The sequence below is a fragment of the Pagrus pagrus genome (genome assembly GCF_965226575.1).
Source record: "Pagrus pagrus genome assembly, chromosome: 7".
NCBI classification, from domain to species: Eukaryota; Metazoa; Chordata; class Actinopteri; order Spariformes; family Sparidae; genus Pagrus; species Pagrus pagrus.
In genome coordinates, this window is record NC_140191.1 from 13,812,478 (window position 1) to 13,827,889 (window position 15,412).

At 41.6% G+C, this 15,412-nt stretch overlaps 1 protein-coding gene across 1 annotated transcript in view; it reads right to left on the minus strand.

Annotated features, from left to right (window-relative positions):
- Window positions 1–132: 132 nt before the first annotated feature.
- LOC311259486 (CUGBP Elav-like family member 3) overlaps window positions 133–15,412 on the minus strand; it is a 27,496-nt gene continuing 12,216 nt past the window's right edge. The window contains exons 4-14 of the mRNA XM_084356681.1: window positions 8,381–8,429; window positions 7,935–8,063; window positions 7,727–7,806; window positions 6,795–6,950; window positions 6,204–6,348; window positions 5,894–6,040; window positions 5,725–5,787; window positions 4,249–4,353; window positions 3,951–4,094; window positions 3,621–3,787; window positions 133–1,246 (exon numbers count right to left, since the gene is read on the minus strand). Coding sequence (XP_084212807.1) covers window positions 3,660–3,787; window positions 3,951–4,094; window positions 4,249–4,353; window positions 5,725–5,787; window positions 5,894–6,040; window positions 6,204–6,348; window positions 6,795–6,950; window positions 7,727–7,806; window positions 7,935–8,063; window positions 8,381–8,429 — 1,146 coding nt within the window. The 3' untranslated portion in view covers window positions 133–1,246; window positions 3,621–3,659. The remainder of the gene's footprint in view (window positions 1,247–3,620; window positions 3,788–3,950; window positions 4,095–4,248; window positions 4,354–5,724; window positions 5,788–5,893; window positions 6,041–6,203; window positions 6,349–6,794; window positions 6,951–7,726; window positions 7,807–7,934; window positions 8,064–8,380; window positions 8,430–15,412) is intronic.

Consider the following 15,412-nt stretch of genomic DNA (forward strand, 5'->3'; position numbering starts at 1 on the left):
ATTTCTGTGATGAATCAGTTCAAATCAAGATTTTTGTATAAAGGAAGTAGTTAAAAATCTCTTTCTTTCTTCTTCTTTCTTCTTTAGTCACACACATATAAACACATGCACACAATAACTCACAGTAGGACATTTCGTATGATACTTTTTATTTTAACTTAAAAAGAGAGTGGATCAAAAACAGGATTCAATAAATTAGAAATAAATATAATTGCTGTAATAATTAATACATACATTATAATTACTCGATTGCAAGAGTCTGACAGAAACAGGCCCTCAAAAGGTTTTTCTCTAGAAAATTCTAAAATCAAAATATTGCAACCCACTCAAACCCCCTTCTCCCAATAAACAAAATAATTGATAAATTAGTAAATAAATAAAAAATAGCTCAAATATTAAAACCTCCCGAATAAAAGTGCAATCCCCCCCTCCCCCCAGTTTCACCTAAAATCTAAGTAGAAATTTAAAATAGGTTAGTGATTTCCCATTTTACAATTTGGAATGTAATATCCCTTTATGAGGACGATGATGTTACTAGTGGTAATAATAATAATAATAATGATAATAATAATAATGATGATAATAATAATAATGTCGCTGTGTCCTGTTCAGTGTTTATCTAAAGTAGTATTCTTTTTGCATTTTTTCTTGTTTTTTAAATGCTGCTCTTTGTAAACTAAATTATTTACAGGTCATTAGGATTTTCTCCAAAGTCTCTCTAACCTACTCATTTAGTAATCTTTTTTGTATTTTCTTTCTTTTTTTATTATGAAACATCGGCCCCTCTATATTTGTCATGTAATAGACATGGTATAGACACGTTAAAGTCTATTGAAGTGATATATCAGCATTTTTCATCAGTACCTTCCATACATGCTTGGTCTGAGTCATCTTAAACTGTACTAAAACACCCTGTTGGCAAACTCCACACAGACCGCGGTCAAACCAAGCTCTTGGCTGTATGGGTAAGATTACTGACTCGTGTGAACCGTGTGTGTGTGTGTGTGTGTGTGTGTGTGTGTGTGTTTGTGCACATTTATGTACATTTGTATATCAGCCTTGTACTGTTTGAGGTTCAGTGTTGAGAGTGCATGTGTATTCGTGTGTCAGTGTATATGTGTGCGTGTGTGTGTGTGTGTGTGTGTGTGTGTGTGTGGCTGCACTCCCCGGACGCTCAAAGGTAGCAGACAGTCTGAAAGCAATATGAACCCTGGGATTCCACCTCGGCTGGACTCTGAAAGGTCACCTGTGAAGGGAGGGAGAGTCGGGAGGTAGAGGGAATAATATAAAAAAGGGGAGAGAGACAGAGGAGGGAGGATATGTTAGAGAGCAAAGTTATGAATACATTACAGCTCCATTTGTCTTGTCAAACATGCTCCTCTGATCAAACCAAACTCTCGAAAGGCATGACTTTGACTGCTATCTTGCAGAGAAACTGCACCTTAGGATGCTCCTAGCTCGACTTCAGTTTCACTTCGTCTTGGTGAATTAAAACAAGAAGGCGTCATTCACAGTTGTAAAGCTCTTGTCTTTCAACAGCAATAAATCATGGTGCTTTAACACATACACACACAGTGTCTGGATCATGCAACTCAATACAGTGAAAATCCATTATTCGTGTTCCTTGTGTGCATCTGGAGGTAATGTATGTGTGTCTGATTGTAAAGCTAGGGTATCTGGGTCTATGTGTTTATGTGTGTGACTTTATAAGCATGTGCTGCACTCGTGTGCCTTTGATCATGGCAAGCAAACACTACTACCGACATGCATCACTCTCTGGCATTTGCAGTATAGAAATTCTGGGTGATAATTTAAATCTGGCTGATGAAGGGGCAGCAGTTTTAAGGGTTCAAATGGTGGTCCATTGGACGTTAAATACCTTCGTATTATCCACAAGGACTTGTTATGTAAAAGTTTGTCTAGAAATAGAAACAGAATGCTTTATTCATAATGTGTGCTGCCATGTGACGGCGCTTCCACACACTGGCCTGACAGAAGCTACACGTTTGCTCCTCTTTGGTAAAGGTTAGTGTGGAGGATTGAAATGACCTCAAACTAAAAGAGATCCTCTATTCGCTGTGTCATATTTCTCCCAGAATTCCTATAGTTGAAGGCTGTTCTCCAATAAGCAAGAGGCACTTGTTTTTCCACCATAACAACCACATACCCTTTACCTCAAAACACGAGCTAGAGGAATAGAAAGAGGAGTTTGGGATGAAGAGAAGCGAAGAAAGACTTTGACAGAGAAAAAAGGGGAACAAGTAGGAGGAGATAAGGGGTCCAGAGGAGGAGGAGGAGGAGGAAGGGAGTAGTGAAGGGGAGAGGGAGGAAACACCACAAAAGCAGTGATAGGAGATGTAAAAGAGACCAAGAAAGAGAAACAAAGGAGCAAAAAAACTGAAGTGCCACATCAAACAGTGTAACAAATCAGAATCCAGGAATATAAAACTCAGCCTATCAGAGTACAGCTCAACAAAATGCATGCTCGCCCAAAAATAGTGTGCTTTTTTTCTTTAAACTCAACCTTTTCTGGTCTTCTCTGTCCCAACCTGTTTGTTTAGGAACAGTTTGTAGCCATGTTTTAACTTCATAATAGCATGTTAGTTTTTTTCCATCATATTTTGCAGTAAACTGTAGTGCTGATCTACCTTTCTCCACCAGTCCACTATGGAAACCTCTGGAAAACCTCTCTATACAGACACCAGTACAACAAGGATTATGCACTCCCGTATTACACACTAACAGTGTAACACAGACACATATGCACACACAGATGCCCACGCTCACTACTTTACCCAAACAATTTGTTCAAATAATAATGACACCAAACAGAACACTACAGAAACTGATCAAAAACAAAGCTGCGAGAAAATAACGAGCGTTGCTGCTACAGAATTTATCAGATTACTGAGCAATGATTAAGTGTATCGAATATCCAATTAAATCAATTGATTCTGAGTGCAGTCCTGGCTATTGACAGTTATTGATCAGTATGTGCACAGGTCAATACAAAATAAAGTCACAATGCACCAAACACAGTCTGTGGTCACTACAGCAACAGGACATGCAGGTCAACGCATGGCTGGTTGCTCGAGGTGACAAAAGGGCAACCAACACAGGCAATCAATCGCCACAGCAACCCAAACACAGGCCAACCAATCAACTTACAACAATGCGAGAGGAAGGGGGGGTCGGGGCTTTATCGGTCACTAGGCAACCATTGCCATAGCGATGGGGTCCTCGTGTATTATGATTGGACGGAAGGATCTTGGGTGAGGTAAGTTGCCGTTTCAGGAAAAGATCAAAACAGCAGGAAAGAAAATAAATAAGATTGTGAAAGAAAATAAAAAAGGAAAACAATATTTTAGTATTTTCACTTTTCCTGAGTTGATTAAGTTGCTTCATATGAGTAACCCAACTTATATTATCCACTGATATGTCATGTTAAGCTTCTTTTTTTCAACTTTAACTATTAATTAGCATTTCAGTGTCAAAGCTACCTCCTTCTCCATGTTTTTTTCTCTCACTAACCTAATTTTATCCTCCTGCTCCCCCCCAACATACAACACCTCACTTCTCTTCATGTCATGTCACTCAGCACCTCCCAGCCGCCACCTCACCTCTCGTTATTTCTTCTTCTTTCTCCTCTCAGTTGTCACTTAGTATGGGCGGTTAGCATCTTTGGGCCTCTTGAGCTGCACTTTCAGTCTTTTCATGCCGATCTGGAAGCCGTTCATGGCCTGAATGGCGGCCTGAGCGCTGGCTGGGTTGTCAAAACTCACAAATCCTGCAAGGAGAAAAAGAAAATGCATTTTAATTGAAACTCTCCTCCATGCCGTCCCACAATATCTTATGCTCGACAAAGTCACCCCCTCACTCGTCCTTTCCTTTCTCTGATACATCTGCTCTTCCCTTTCCCTCCCCCTTTCTCCCCCGTCTGTGAGTCTCACCGAAGCATTTGCTCTGGTTGGTGGCACGGTCAACAAACACCTTCGCTGAGATGACATTGCCAAAGGGCAGGAACATCTGCAGCATCTCAGAGTCACTGAACTCCTGAGGCAGGTGGTAGATGAAGATGTTACAGCCCTCTGGACCTGAGACACACACATACACACACACACCACGCACACACACATTAGACAGAGTGTGATAAATGATCTCAGGCTGTGAAAGCCTCGTGATAAACAACTTTAAATAAGCTCATTGGAGAGAGGGGTGTGGCCCCAGACAGACAGGAAGTCACATCACCTTCTCTCTGCTGCTGTTGCTGGGGCTGCTGGTGTTGCTGGGCAACCAGTGTTGGCTGCTGGGGGAACGGCTGCCCGACCAATCCGTAAGCAGCAGGATACGCCGCTATTGGGAGAGACGATAATAAAATCTGATTGGGTAAAAACAACAGGTGGCAACATAGAAGCGTCCAATAGAGTCATTTCGTCAGAACGGGAACGTCTCCTGCTGAAGGTGAAAACTATTAACTCAAACAGTTGAAAGGAGCAAGTCTGCTTAACAATGACACTGTTGTGTCTGGTATGCACACATTACAGTCCACCTTCACTCCACAGGTATGAATCACATATACAGAATGATTAACTTGCACAAGTATGATTAGCTTTATCACATATTACCAGCCATTAATGTGTGTCACAATGAGATCAGATAAATCATAACAAAATTAATTCAATCACTTGCCCTTGAAACAATTTCCACCCTTAGAATGATGGCAGTCAAACTGAAAGCAGACACCTGGACCTTCTTGTTCCACATTCTATCCTGATTTAACCTGCTGCACGAGCCGTCTGCTTATCTACACATTAATATTAATTTCTCATAACGTAATGTGGACAAAGACATTTGCAATCAACATGGCCAAAAGAAGACGTGATTTTCAAAGCAACACAGGTGTGTTTATTTTCTTTTATATATGTCTGTCCATATACCACCCCCACACACAGTGAGAACATGACCATTCTTCTGACCTTGTGCGCTTGTTTCCTATTTGCACATTTGCCTGGTAGTACGCACTGTGCATGTAGTAAGCATTTGTCACATCAGCTTGAGGTGTCTGGGCATTTGAGCTTTCTACCAGTTTGTCTGTATGACACATTAGCCTGCCTATTAAAGAAGAAAACTGCCTTTTAACCAGTGTTGTAAAAAGTAGCCAAAAGTCACACTAGAGTAAAAGCAAAGATAGTGTGTAAAAATACTACTTTGGTAAAAAGTGGAAGTATATGAATAGTACTTGGGTAAAAGTCTTAAAGTTAATTGCACCTAAAGTATTTTTCTGACAATAAATAAACATGTATACTTATTATGGGTTGATGGGGTGATTATAAGATCTGATATTCAGATGTTTTGTTTTTTTATGTGATTGCCAATAAAACAAATTAATTTAAAATGATGATGCAACCTACAATATGCGAAGTAACTAGTAACTAAAGTTATGAAATAAAGGTAGTGGAGAAAAAGTACAATATTTGCCTCCAAAATGTGGGGGATTGGAAGTAAAAAAGTAGCAGAAAATGGAAATAACCAAGTAAAGTAAAAGTACCATACTTAACTAAATGTTCTTAGTTATACCCCATCACTGATTTTAACCCTGTCTGCTGTGTCTGATGAGCCCTTTGTACGGATCGAGTATACTATACACTTTATGTGCAGCTTGCTAGAAGTTAATATACATATTTGAAGAATCCAGGCAGCATTTTAATCTGTCTATACACCAACCTGTGTAGTGCTGCATGCCTGCGTACGCCTGCTGTAGGGGGTCCAGGGCTGCTGGACTCTGAGCTGGAAAAACAGTAAGAATAAAAAAGAAAATAATATAAATCTTTTGAATGTCTCATTTGCCACAGTCCATACGTCTGTATACTTATTTAAATTTTTATCAAAATACCTTGATATGGGTGAACGCCGTTGGTGTATAGTGCTTCCGTTGCTTGTTGTCCATTAGTGGGGGCTGGGACACTGCTGTAACCATTCACTCCTATTGGAGGGAGAGCTGACACAGGCGTTGCTGCAATAGTTGGTGGAGTGTTTGTACCTACAGACACAGATCACACCCCAGATAATGAGTCTCCATATGACTACATCTTCAATCCCTTTATTCCACCCGTTATTCATCATTCATGCAATTATCTTGCTATAACTGTGCAAAATACTGTTAAAAACATGAATATCTAAGTGCTAAGTGTGTGTGAGCCTACCCGAGGACGGCGTGATGGGTGTAATGGGTGTGGCGATGATTCCGTTGGCATTGAGCGCCGCCATCTGCTGCATCTGTACGGCGGCAACTGTTGCCACAGGAGACAAGTACGCTGACTGGGCGACCAGGGCCTGCTGTTGGACAAGCTGTAGACAGGGAAGGAAGCAGAGAGAGAGAGAGAGGAAGGGGATGTAGAGGGAGGAAGAGAGGAGGGGAGTGAGGGAGAGAGAGAAGACAAAGAGACGGTTAAATGGATATGGGAAAAAGAGAGAGAGGGACAAAGAGGGAGAAAAAACGAGAGGAAGGGACAGGGAGAGGGAGTGATGGAGGAACAGATGAATAGAGATCTAATTACAAGGCCATTATGTCCTGAGTCAGTGGGTTAATGGTTGTGTGTTGCGGGAAAGCTAATGCCAGATGACGTATGTTCTGTTGTCTGTGTAACAACATTACCCCCAATTAGACCACTGATAGCCTCTTCAAACTTATTACATCCTTTCATAAGCACAGCACTCCCCTTACAAACTTAGTGTGTATATGTGCGTGCAGCACAGTGAGTGTTTGTGCATGCATATGTGCGTGTGCTGCTTGCCTGTGCATTAACCGCCTGCGTGTAGGCGTTGTAGGCGGGGAAGTTGAGGGTCATCGGGCTGAAGATGCCGAGCTGGGAGGCCACCTGCTGCATCCTCCTCAGCCCCCGCTCCTTCTCTGTGTCGGCGAACTTCACCACCAGACTGGACGACGCTCCCTGTGTGGAGAAAGATAACGTAGTCACAAGTAATGTTATGTGTTAATGGGGCTGAACTCCATCTTTATCATTCGTTTTCTCTATTCACTTAATCCTTTGAAACGGGGCTGAGGATTTCAGGATATAATATAGAGGATGCCCAGTAGCCAGGATTCTAATATTTGGATTTTTAAAAACATTTTATTTTTCACTTTATCCAGTTTTATTTTCTATACATTTTATTTCCAAACATGTCTGTCCTGCAAAAGACATGTATTTTCCAAAGACGTTTAACATTTTATAAGCTAAGAAAAATCATTTTCAGCATTGTGACAATGCATTTTCAGATAAATCAGTGTGTTTTTCAGTTTTTTATTCAGACAAAGACACTGGAGAATTCTCTCAATTTTCTTTCCTCGGCACATGCCAGGAATAATATTATGACAGGGAAATAATCAATCCTTTATTTGTTTGTTTTAATTATTGGGCTAAGCAAGTCAAATTTAATGTATAGTGTCCCAAAAATACTCTGGAATCAGACTGGAATCAGTGTGGATCAAGGTAGAACTCCCTCCAAGTTCCTAAAAGCCAAATTTCCCAAAAAAGAAATATATAAGATATGACCTTTTGTCCTCAGTGGTAGCTACAGCTCTGCTCAGGACAGGACCAAAGCAGACAGATGCTTATATTATTTACATTCTACTCATAGTAAACTCCCCCATGTAACTTATATTCATGTCTTTGGAAGGCCATGCAACTATTACTTAGTATGTGCTTTGTGTCTGTCTGCAACTTACAGGCATTGTGCGGCTTCCATGCAAGCTGTTGATGGCAGCCTGGGCTTCAGCGTGTCCTTGAAATTTTACAAAAGCGCAGCCTGCAACCAAACAGAGTCAATCTGTCAGTTACAGCACACAGGCTGTATTACATTACAAAGTTAGTACAACTAAATGAAATAAGGTTGTTTGCATGCATGCATGAGCGCATGTACTATACATGTTTTACCTTTGCTGGTGCCGTCGGGTCCTCTCAACACAGTACACTCGTCTATGCTGCCGAAGGGCTCAAACAGCCTTCTGACGTCCTCATCGCTCTGTTGCTTCCCCAGCATGCCCACAAACAACTTCCTGTCCTCTGAGAGACCAAGGACAAGTGGAAGAATGAAGTAAACAAAATCAACTTTCGTCACACCTCTGTTGATAAGCCTAGAGAAGTTGTGCTCTCTTGGAAGCTACCATTTGTGTCCACCAGGGAGCAGTATCGACTGCAGAGAGTGATAATAGGGGAGGGAGTGGATAGACTGTGATTTGAATGTGTGTGTATTTACTTAAAGCACAAGTCCAAGTAAGCTGCCAAACACCCCGTCGACTACTTTCCATCTCTAACTGATTCAACTTGACACCTACCCTTCCCTCTGTATGTGTGTAACTGTGTTCAGGTGCTTGTCTCACCTCCTCTGCCTTCGCTGTCAGCTGGTTTCACCTGGATTGGCCGATTCATCTGAGGAAACAAACAAGAAGGAACATCAACACAGATGGTCAACACAAACATGTCTCTGTCCAATTGTCTTAGCACAGGACATCTCTTTAGGATCGACTCCACTCACAGTAAACAGCCTCTTGACATTTGTTTCCTGGTTTTAGATACGTTTCATCTATCTTTTTACAAGGACAATGCCCATTAATCATCATTTCTGTAAATGTGCCAGCAGACTCATTTTGAAATGAGAAACTGGAAGATAAAACTACTGTAAGAGTACAGTATGACAAATGAAAATAAATCACATTCAAAGTTACTGACCTCCATTATATATCTTAAAAAAACAGTAAAATGGTTTAATTTGTATCATCATCTGTACTGACAAATGTTCCAACGTGTGACAGCAAGGCTTTTGAATTTTTTTTAAAACTTGAAATGCTGAACTGACGTGGGTGGGGGAGTGTATGTGTGTGTTAAGGTTTGTCCATGTGTCTTTTAAACGCTGATAAATCAAGGTTAGCAGGTGACAGGTGTGACTGAACTTTGTCCCTGGTAGCTCTATTTCTGTGTCAAAACACACACAACCTCATTATCTCTGATTTCTCTCTCTTACACACACACACACACACACACACACACTCCCATGGCACGCACACACACACACATACAGAATGGAGGGGGGGATTGAGAAGTGACAAGATTAAGAATGCAGGCCAGTTGATCTGGATTACAGAAGAACTACGGATTAGATGAGGGACAAGAGTAGATTGAGATAGAGAGAAGAGCGAGGCGGGGGGGGGGTGTAGATATTGTAGTGGGATGAGATGACAAGTGTGTGAAGGGAACAGGCGCAGTCAGCTAAAAATAAAAGGATGGAGAAGGAGATGGAGATAGAGAGAGGCCTGGGGGACCCCGACTGACTTCGACCGACTGAAAGGGCAGGTGGAAGGCCAAGAGGAACCCAGGGAGTGAATGGAAGTGCTGGAAAAAGAAGCATTACATGAGGAGTGAGACAGGGAGACAGAGTGGGAGGATGAAAGCGGAGCTGCCCCTGAGAGGATGATTCAAAAAGAATAGAGGGAGAAAGAGGGGGAGGACAGGGGCGTGATTCAGTCGTGACTCTGACTCTATCGAAAGAATGTCACGACTACAGAGATTCACCGCCTAGAGTGCTAATGCATGCATGCAAACACACGTCTTGAAGGGCCTCTCCACGCATGCACTATGTACAGACACACAGGTTTGTCACACACACACAGAAGGGCACACGGAAACATGCTACACACAGTGCTTAGTCATAGCACTGAGGCAATGAGACAGAGTGTTAATGCCAGAGGGATGGGGTGGGGGAGGAGAAGGGCTGCAGAATGATGGCGATGAAAAGAGGCAAGAAGTGCAAGGAAGGGAGAGAAGAAAAATGGATGGATCTAGAGAGGATGGATGGAGCGAGGAGGGATTGAAGGGAGTGACATTGATACACAAGGCAAAGCCAAAAAAGACGAAAAAAGCAGCGTGTGTGGGGTGGACACTCCTTTTTCAAATCCAAGCTTTGAAATGTCGCAAAGAAAAACAACCGGCTTATATTTTTTTAATAAACATTGTTATCAGTCAGGCTCAGATTTAAAGTTCCTCACGCCTCTGCTGCAACAAAGCATAAAATGTACTAATTAACGCCTTGTCTCACTGCCAGTCAAAATGTGATGTGGTTGAATTAGATATATCTCCCATCTATGAGGAGACAGGGAGGAGAAAAACTCACAAGGGAAGAACAGGGGATGAGAAAAGGGACAGAGAGGAGGAGGAGGAGGGTGGAGAGGGAGGGGAAAGGGAGGGGATGAGAAGGAAGAATGGAGAAAGGTCCCAGTGGGGTGTTAAGGCAATGTAATGAAGCTGGTAATTGAGGAGAGGGCAGCGCAGAGAGAGACTGGTCCATACATTTGATTAATCAGCTCTTAGCTGTCACCACAAAGCTATTGATCTAAGGCAAGGCCATCACACACCATCAGGAGACACACAAACCAGCACAGATGCAAACACGTCTGTACATAAAACATGAGCACTCACACACACAACATCTGCAAAGGAAGGAGAGATGTACATTTTTAACCCCTTCACCTTTATTGTCTTTACAGAAACTACACACACAACACACACACCGCCATCACAGTCTTCACACTGTCAATACACCCATCCATCCATCAACCCATCCATCCATCCATCCATCCATCCATCATATCCCAGCCCTGGTGCTATTGCTGTCCATCCACACTGCCATCCATCTTGCACTATCAACTCATCGATCAGTCCCGTCTTGTTCATTGATTTCGGGCCGTGTTGTAGAGCAGGCTGATTGTAGCAAGATTTGTGTCCACTAACCCTTTCTCTATCCTTCTATCCATCCATCACCTCTTCCATTTCTTCCCTCATTAGGCCTATTCAAGCTCATCCCTGTGCCCATAAAACAGAGTGAAGAGAAGCACCTAATGATTACAAACTACCGCTTATCAATCAGTGCTCATCAGCTTCTAAATATGTGTGTGTGTGTTTGCTTAAACTGCACTGACCTGTTGATCATTTAAAGTAACCACATCATATAAATTTAATGTAATGCATTAAGACTTGGAGAAGATGGAGAGATGCAACAGAAGACAGCAGGTGAGAGGCACACACTGCTGCTACAAAGACAACACAATGGCATCGGAAAACTGGCATGGCAACCGACTGGTTGTCATGGCAATCATATGACGGCACACTGAGTAGGTAAACAAGGATGCTGGTTGCCAAGGGCGACTGCTGTGCTCTTCTGGTAAACAAAGAATTTGAGAGTGCTTCGCTGGCTTTCCTCTTCCCATCTCTCTCTGAGTTGATGTAACACAGGAGAAATGAGCACTGAGTATTAGAAAAAATGTATGAGGACAGAGAATTTATGAGAATTACGTAGAGATAGGGGCAGTATCCAGAGGAAGACGTATGTGTGATTTGGCTCCAAGCAAGAGAAGGAGAGGGAGAAGGTGAAGGAACTGAATCTATATTGTAGCAGAGTAATTAAAATTCCCTTGAGCCTGAGAGAAAAATGCAAATAAAGTACAGTCCCTGCTAGTCGGTCACACTGTACTCTGTCTTTCTCTCTTCCATTACTCCAACACACATGAACAGTCGCACGCTCCCTTTCAACTCAAATTATGCTCTAATTACTCACGTTCCAATTAAGACTTAATCAACAGTAACCATCTGCAAACGTGCGCACGTACAAGGAGCTGGCTCCGTACTGTAGCAGCGCGGTTTGATCCGTCCTGCTGCATACTAAGAAGCCCTCGCTGAGAGTTTCTGTATCTCTGAGGAATGCGAATTCGTATATGTGAGCAGCGGCGCGGCCATGCATGAGGCCGAGATCTGTGATATATGATCGTGTGTGAGCTCGCATGACCACTCGCACTCAGTGGAGGCACGTCCACTGGTACACGCATGACCGAACCCTGCATGCAAACACAACTCCATTTACATGCTGTGGTGCCAACACAAATACACACACAGTACATGTCAATCACATATGCACTCAGACACACACACTCACACACACTTTTCTCCACTCCCAGAGCACCCGCCCTTCTGTGCACACAGAGACAAACACATACTACACACATACAGTTAATCTTACTCCCTGCAGTAATGCAGAGAGGATTGTGCCAGGATTAGGGGATATTAAATCCTTGGATTATCCAATCAAATCGTATTCGACCCCCTCCCCCACCCACGCAATATCAGTGGAACAAACCATTGCACCACATCATGAGGGCAGGGGGAAGTGTGTGTATGTAAATGTGTGTGTACACGCACTATTTGGAACATGGATTAAACTTCAGTGTTGAATCAATGTTATCATTCTGGTCTTTTGATTCTTTTTTGGCCACCAAAACACTGGAGGGCAACTCTCCACAAATGTTCCTACAAACAGAAATATAAAACTGATTACAGTGCACAGCATGACAACAGACAATGCTGTGTGTGTGTGTGTGTGTGTGTGTGTGTGTGTAGAAAGACACACAAACACTCTCTTTTCATATCTCTCTTCCTCTCACACACTAACGCACACACACCCTTCCCCCTTCAATCTCCCTCTGGAACACTCCATCCACACAATTTCAGATGTCCATTTTCCAGAGTGCACAAGAAAGGAAAACTATTTTTATCCCTACTCCACGATCTGGCATTATTTCTCCCTCTTCCTCTCCCCCATCCTCGATTCCCCTCTTTCCACTCTCAACTTCATAATCCCCCCCACACCCTGCCTGATGACACAGGCATCTCTGGCTTTTTTATCTTTTTCCATCCGTTCCCTCATCTCTCTCTCCCTCTGCTCTCTCATTCACTTTTTTCTCCATCACTGCTGTAACATGCCTTGCGGGCATGCAAACTCATTATCATCAGTGTTGTGAATCCTTATGTTGATTTGGCAAAACCAAAATTGAGCTAAATAGCAGCACTGTTCATCCCATATTTGTCTCTCTTAAAAACATTGTTTTACAGAAAAATACATTAATATTACATATAATTTGGCCTTGATTTTGAACTGGGCAAAAAACCTACTTTGGTACCTAAAAGTACAGTTTCATGCTGATTAGTGCAAAGTCATGTAGTAGAGACACTATTGATTAGAAGAAGTCTATTGTTTCCACTTCAGTATAAGTGGAGTGGCTCTCTGACTCTGCATGGATTTATACTAGAGCAATATTCACAAATAAAACATCACTATATTTCTGATTGAATAGCTTGATGATTTTGGGTATAATTGATAGTGTTTTCGGCATAAACTGACAAAATCTAAAATCTAGCTATCTATCTATCTATGATCGTAGATTGGATTTCTTTACGTACTTTATTTTTGATACAATTGAATGCGTATATTATATTGTATTAAACACATGGTATTGAAAAAGCATACAGTTATTGATACTGCTGACAATCTTAGTGTGGATATGATTATCATGCAGGTAGGGACATTTGTTTTTATTTGAACTAAGCCAGAATGTTCTCAAAGGTTTAACACTTTTAGCCGATTTAGATAAATCATTTAAAATGGCAAATTCCCAGTGTGAATATTTTCAGTTATATGACTATGCCTATGACAGTTAAATAAATATCTAGCAATGGTATATTGGACAAGCAAAGAGATTTTAAGCAGTTGTACTGGGCTCTGGCAATGTATGATGGAGATATTTCACCATTTTCTGACATTTTATAAACCAAACAATTAATCAATGAATCAAGAACAAAATAGGTACATTAAACTATAATATAATAATAATAAGTTTCAGCCCTACTTTTAACACTTAACACAATAATCCAGTAAGAGACTGATTATCAGTGCTTCTTCTACAGTATATATTGGCTTTATTGTGTGTAAGAACAGTCAGTAAAGGCTGTGCTTTTATATCCTGTGTTTACATTTCAGGCAGGATATTGAAGCATGCAACAGTGTGTGTGGCTCCCTGGTGAACGGCTCTCATTCACAGCTGGATGAAGACATCGAGATGAAACAGCGAGTGCGAGCGGGAAGGTGGAGCAGCCCAGCAGCACAGCTCCACCCCGCCTCTCTTTCTCTATCACACCACGCTAGGCTTTGCATCCCCCAGGTTACCTAGCAACCTGGCATCTCGCTCAGCTCCGTTGCCTGGCGACGGAGGCCTGCAACCATAATACAGGCCCCTGAGCGGCCCATCCCCCTGCTCTCATCCCTCCATCCTCTGTCTCTCTCTCATTCCATTCTTCACACCTGAGAAGCCTGCCCTCCTTCTCCTACACTCAATACTTTATCTGGCAGTTAACCCTTCATCAGCCTCTCCACTGGAGCATGGATTACCAACATATTCTCTTCTCTCGCTCCCTCTCTTTCTGTCTTTATCACTCTCCATAGTAATGGCATCAAACCATGCATACAGCAGAACTAACTACCCTGTTGATCCCTATAATATTATGTTTTTGTCAAACCCCAATGAGAGCATTCTGCATGCAGCACTGGAGCACTCACTGAAATTTGATCCTTTGGATTTAGTCCAACATAATCCAACAGCACTATAGCGGATAACTGTTAGACCTATGCACTTGGACCTTCTTTCTATTTTAGGGAGTGTAAGTCCTTTGGGAAATGAGCTGGTGAATTAAAAAGGCTGCTCAAAGCCATACAAATTCATGATTGCAAAAATCTCATATTCAGTGAGATTACATTCAATGCAGCGCCAGTGACACGTTTCTGGATGCTCAGATAGTTACAGCGCAGGATCCAAAATAATGTAGGCAAGCCAAACATGCAAATGGCCTGCATGCTCTTGTGGAGGCATAATCAGAAGTAAAAATAGACTAACACTGACTCTGCTTTTGCATGCACCATGGGAGAAAAATAAATTAATACTGGCATGTTTTTTTTATTTATTTCAACTCGCATCTATTTCATTGGGGGGCTAGTCATAAGTAAGGCTATATAAATGTCATGTGTGTCTATTTCAATGTCGTCACCCTAAAAACATTTTTGAATTCAATGAAATGAAGCGATTCATTTCATTAAATGTGTTTGGTTGTTTTTTTTATCAAATGTAATTTCATCAATGAATATAATTTGTTTTTGTGGTATGAGAGTGATGACGTAGATATCTTTTTTTGTCCTCAGTATATTTTGTGTCAGAGACAAAGAAAGCAGCTTATAATTGATAAAAGACATTTTTTCAAGTATTCAAAATATAGAAGGTATAAAGTTTCTATCTTATCAATTAAAAGTTATTCCTAAATATTACGTAAAATGTGATCAAACTGTACACACACAGTGAAGAAGCACATGCAATCTTACATTCAACATCTAAAAATGTGTTGCAAAATCCAAATCTACGTGAACCAAACAAAAACATTATTTTGACAAAACCTTAAACCTAAATCCCTTCCTACTCTGCATGAACCCACATTCGTGCATTATTAAAACAAGCAAGGCTTAACTCACTCATTGACAAACCAAA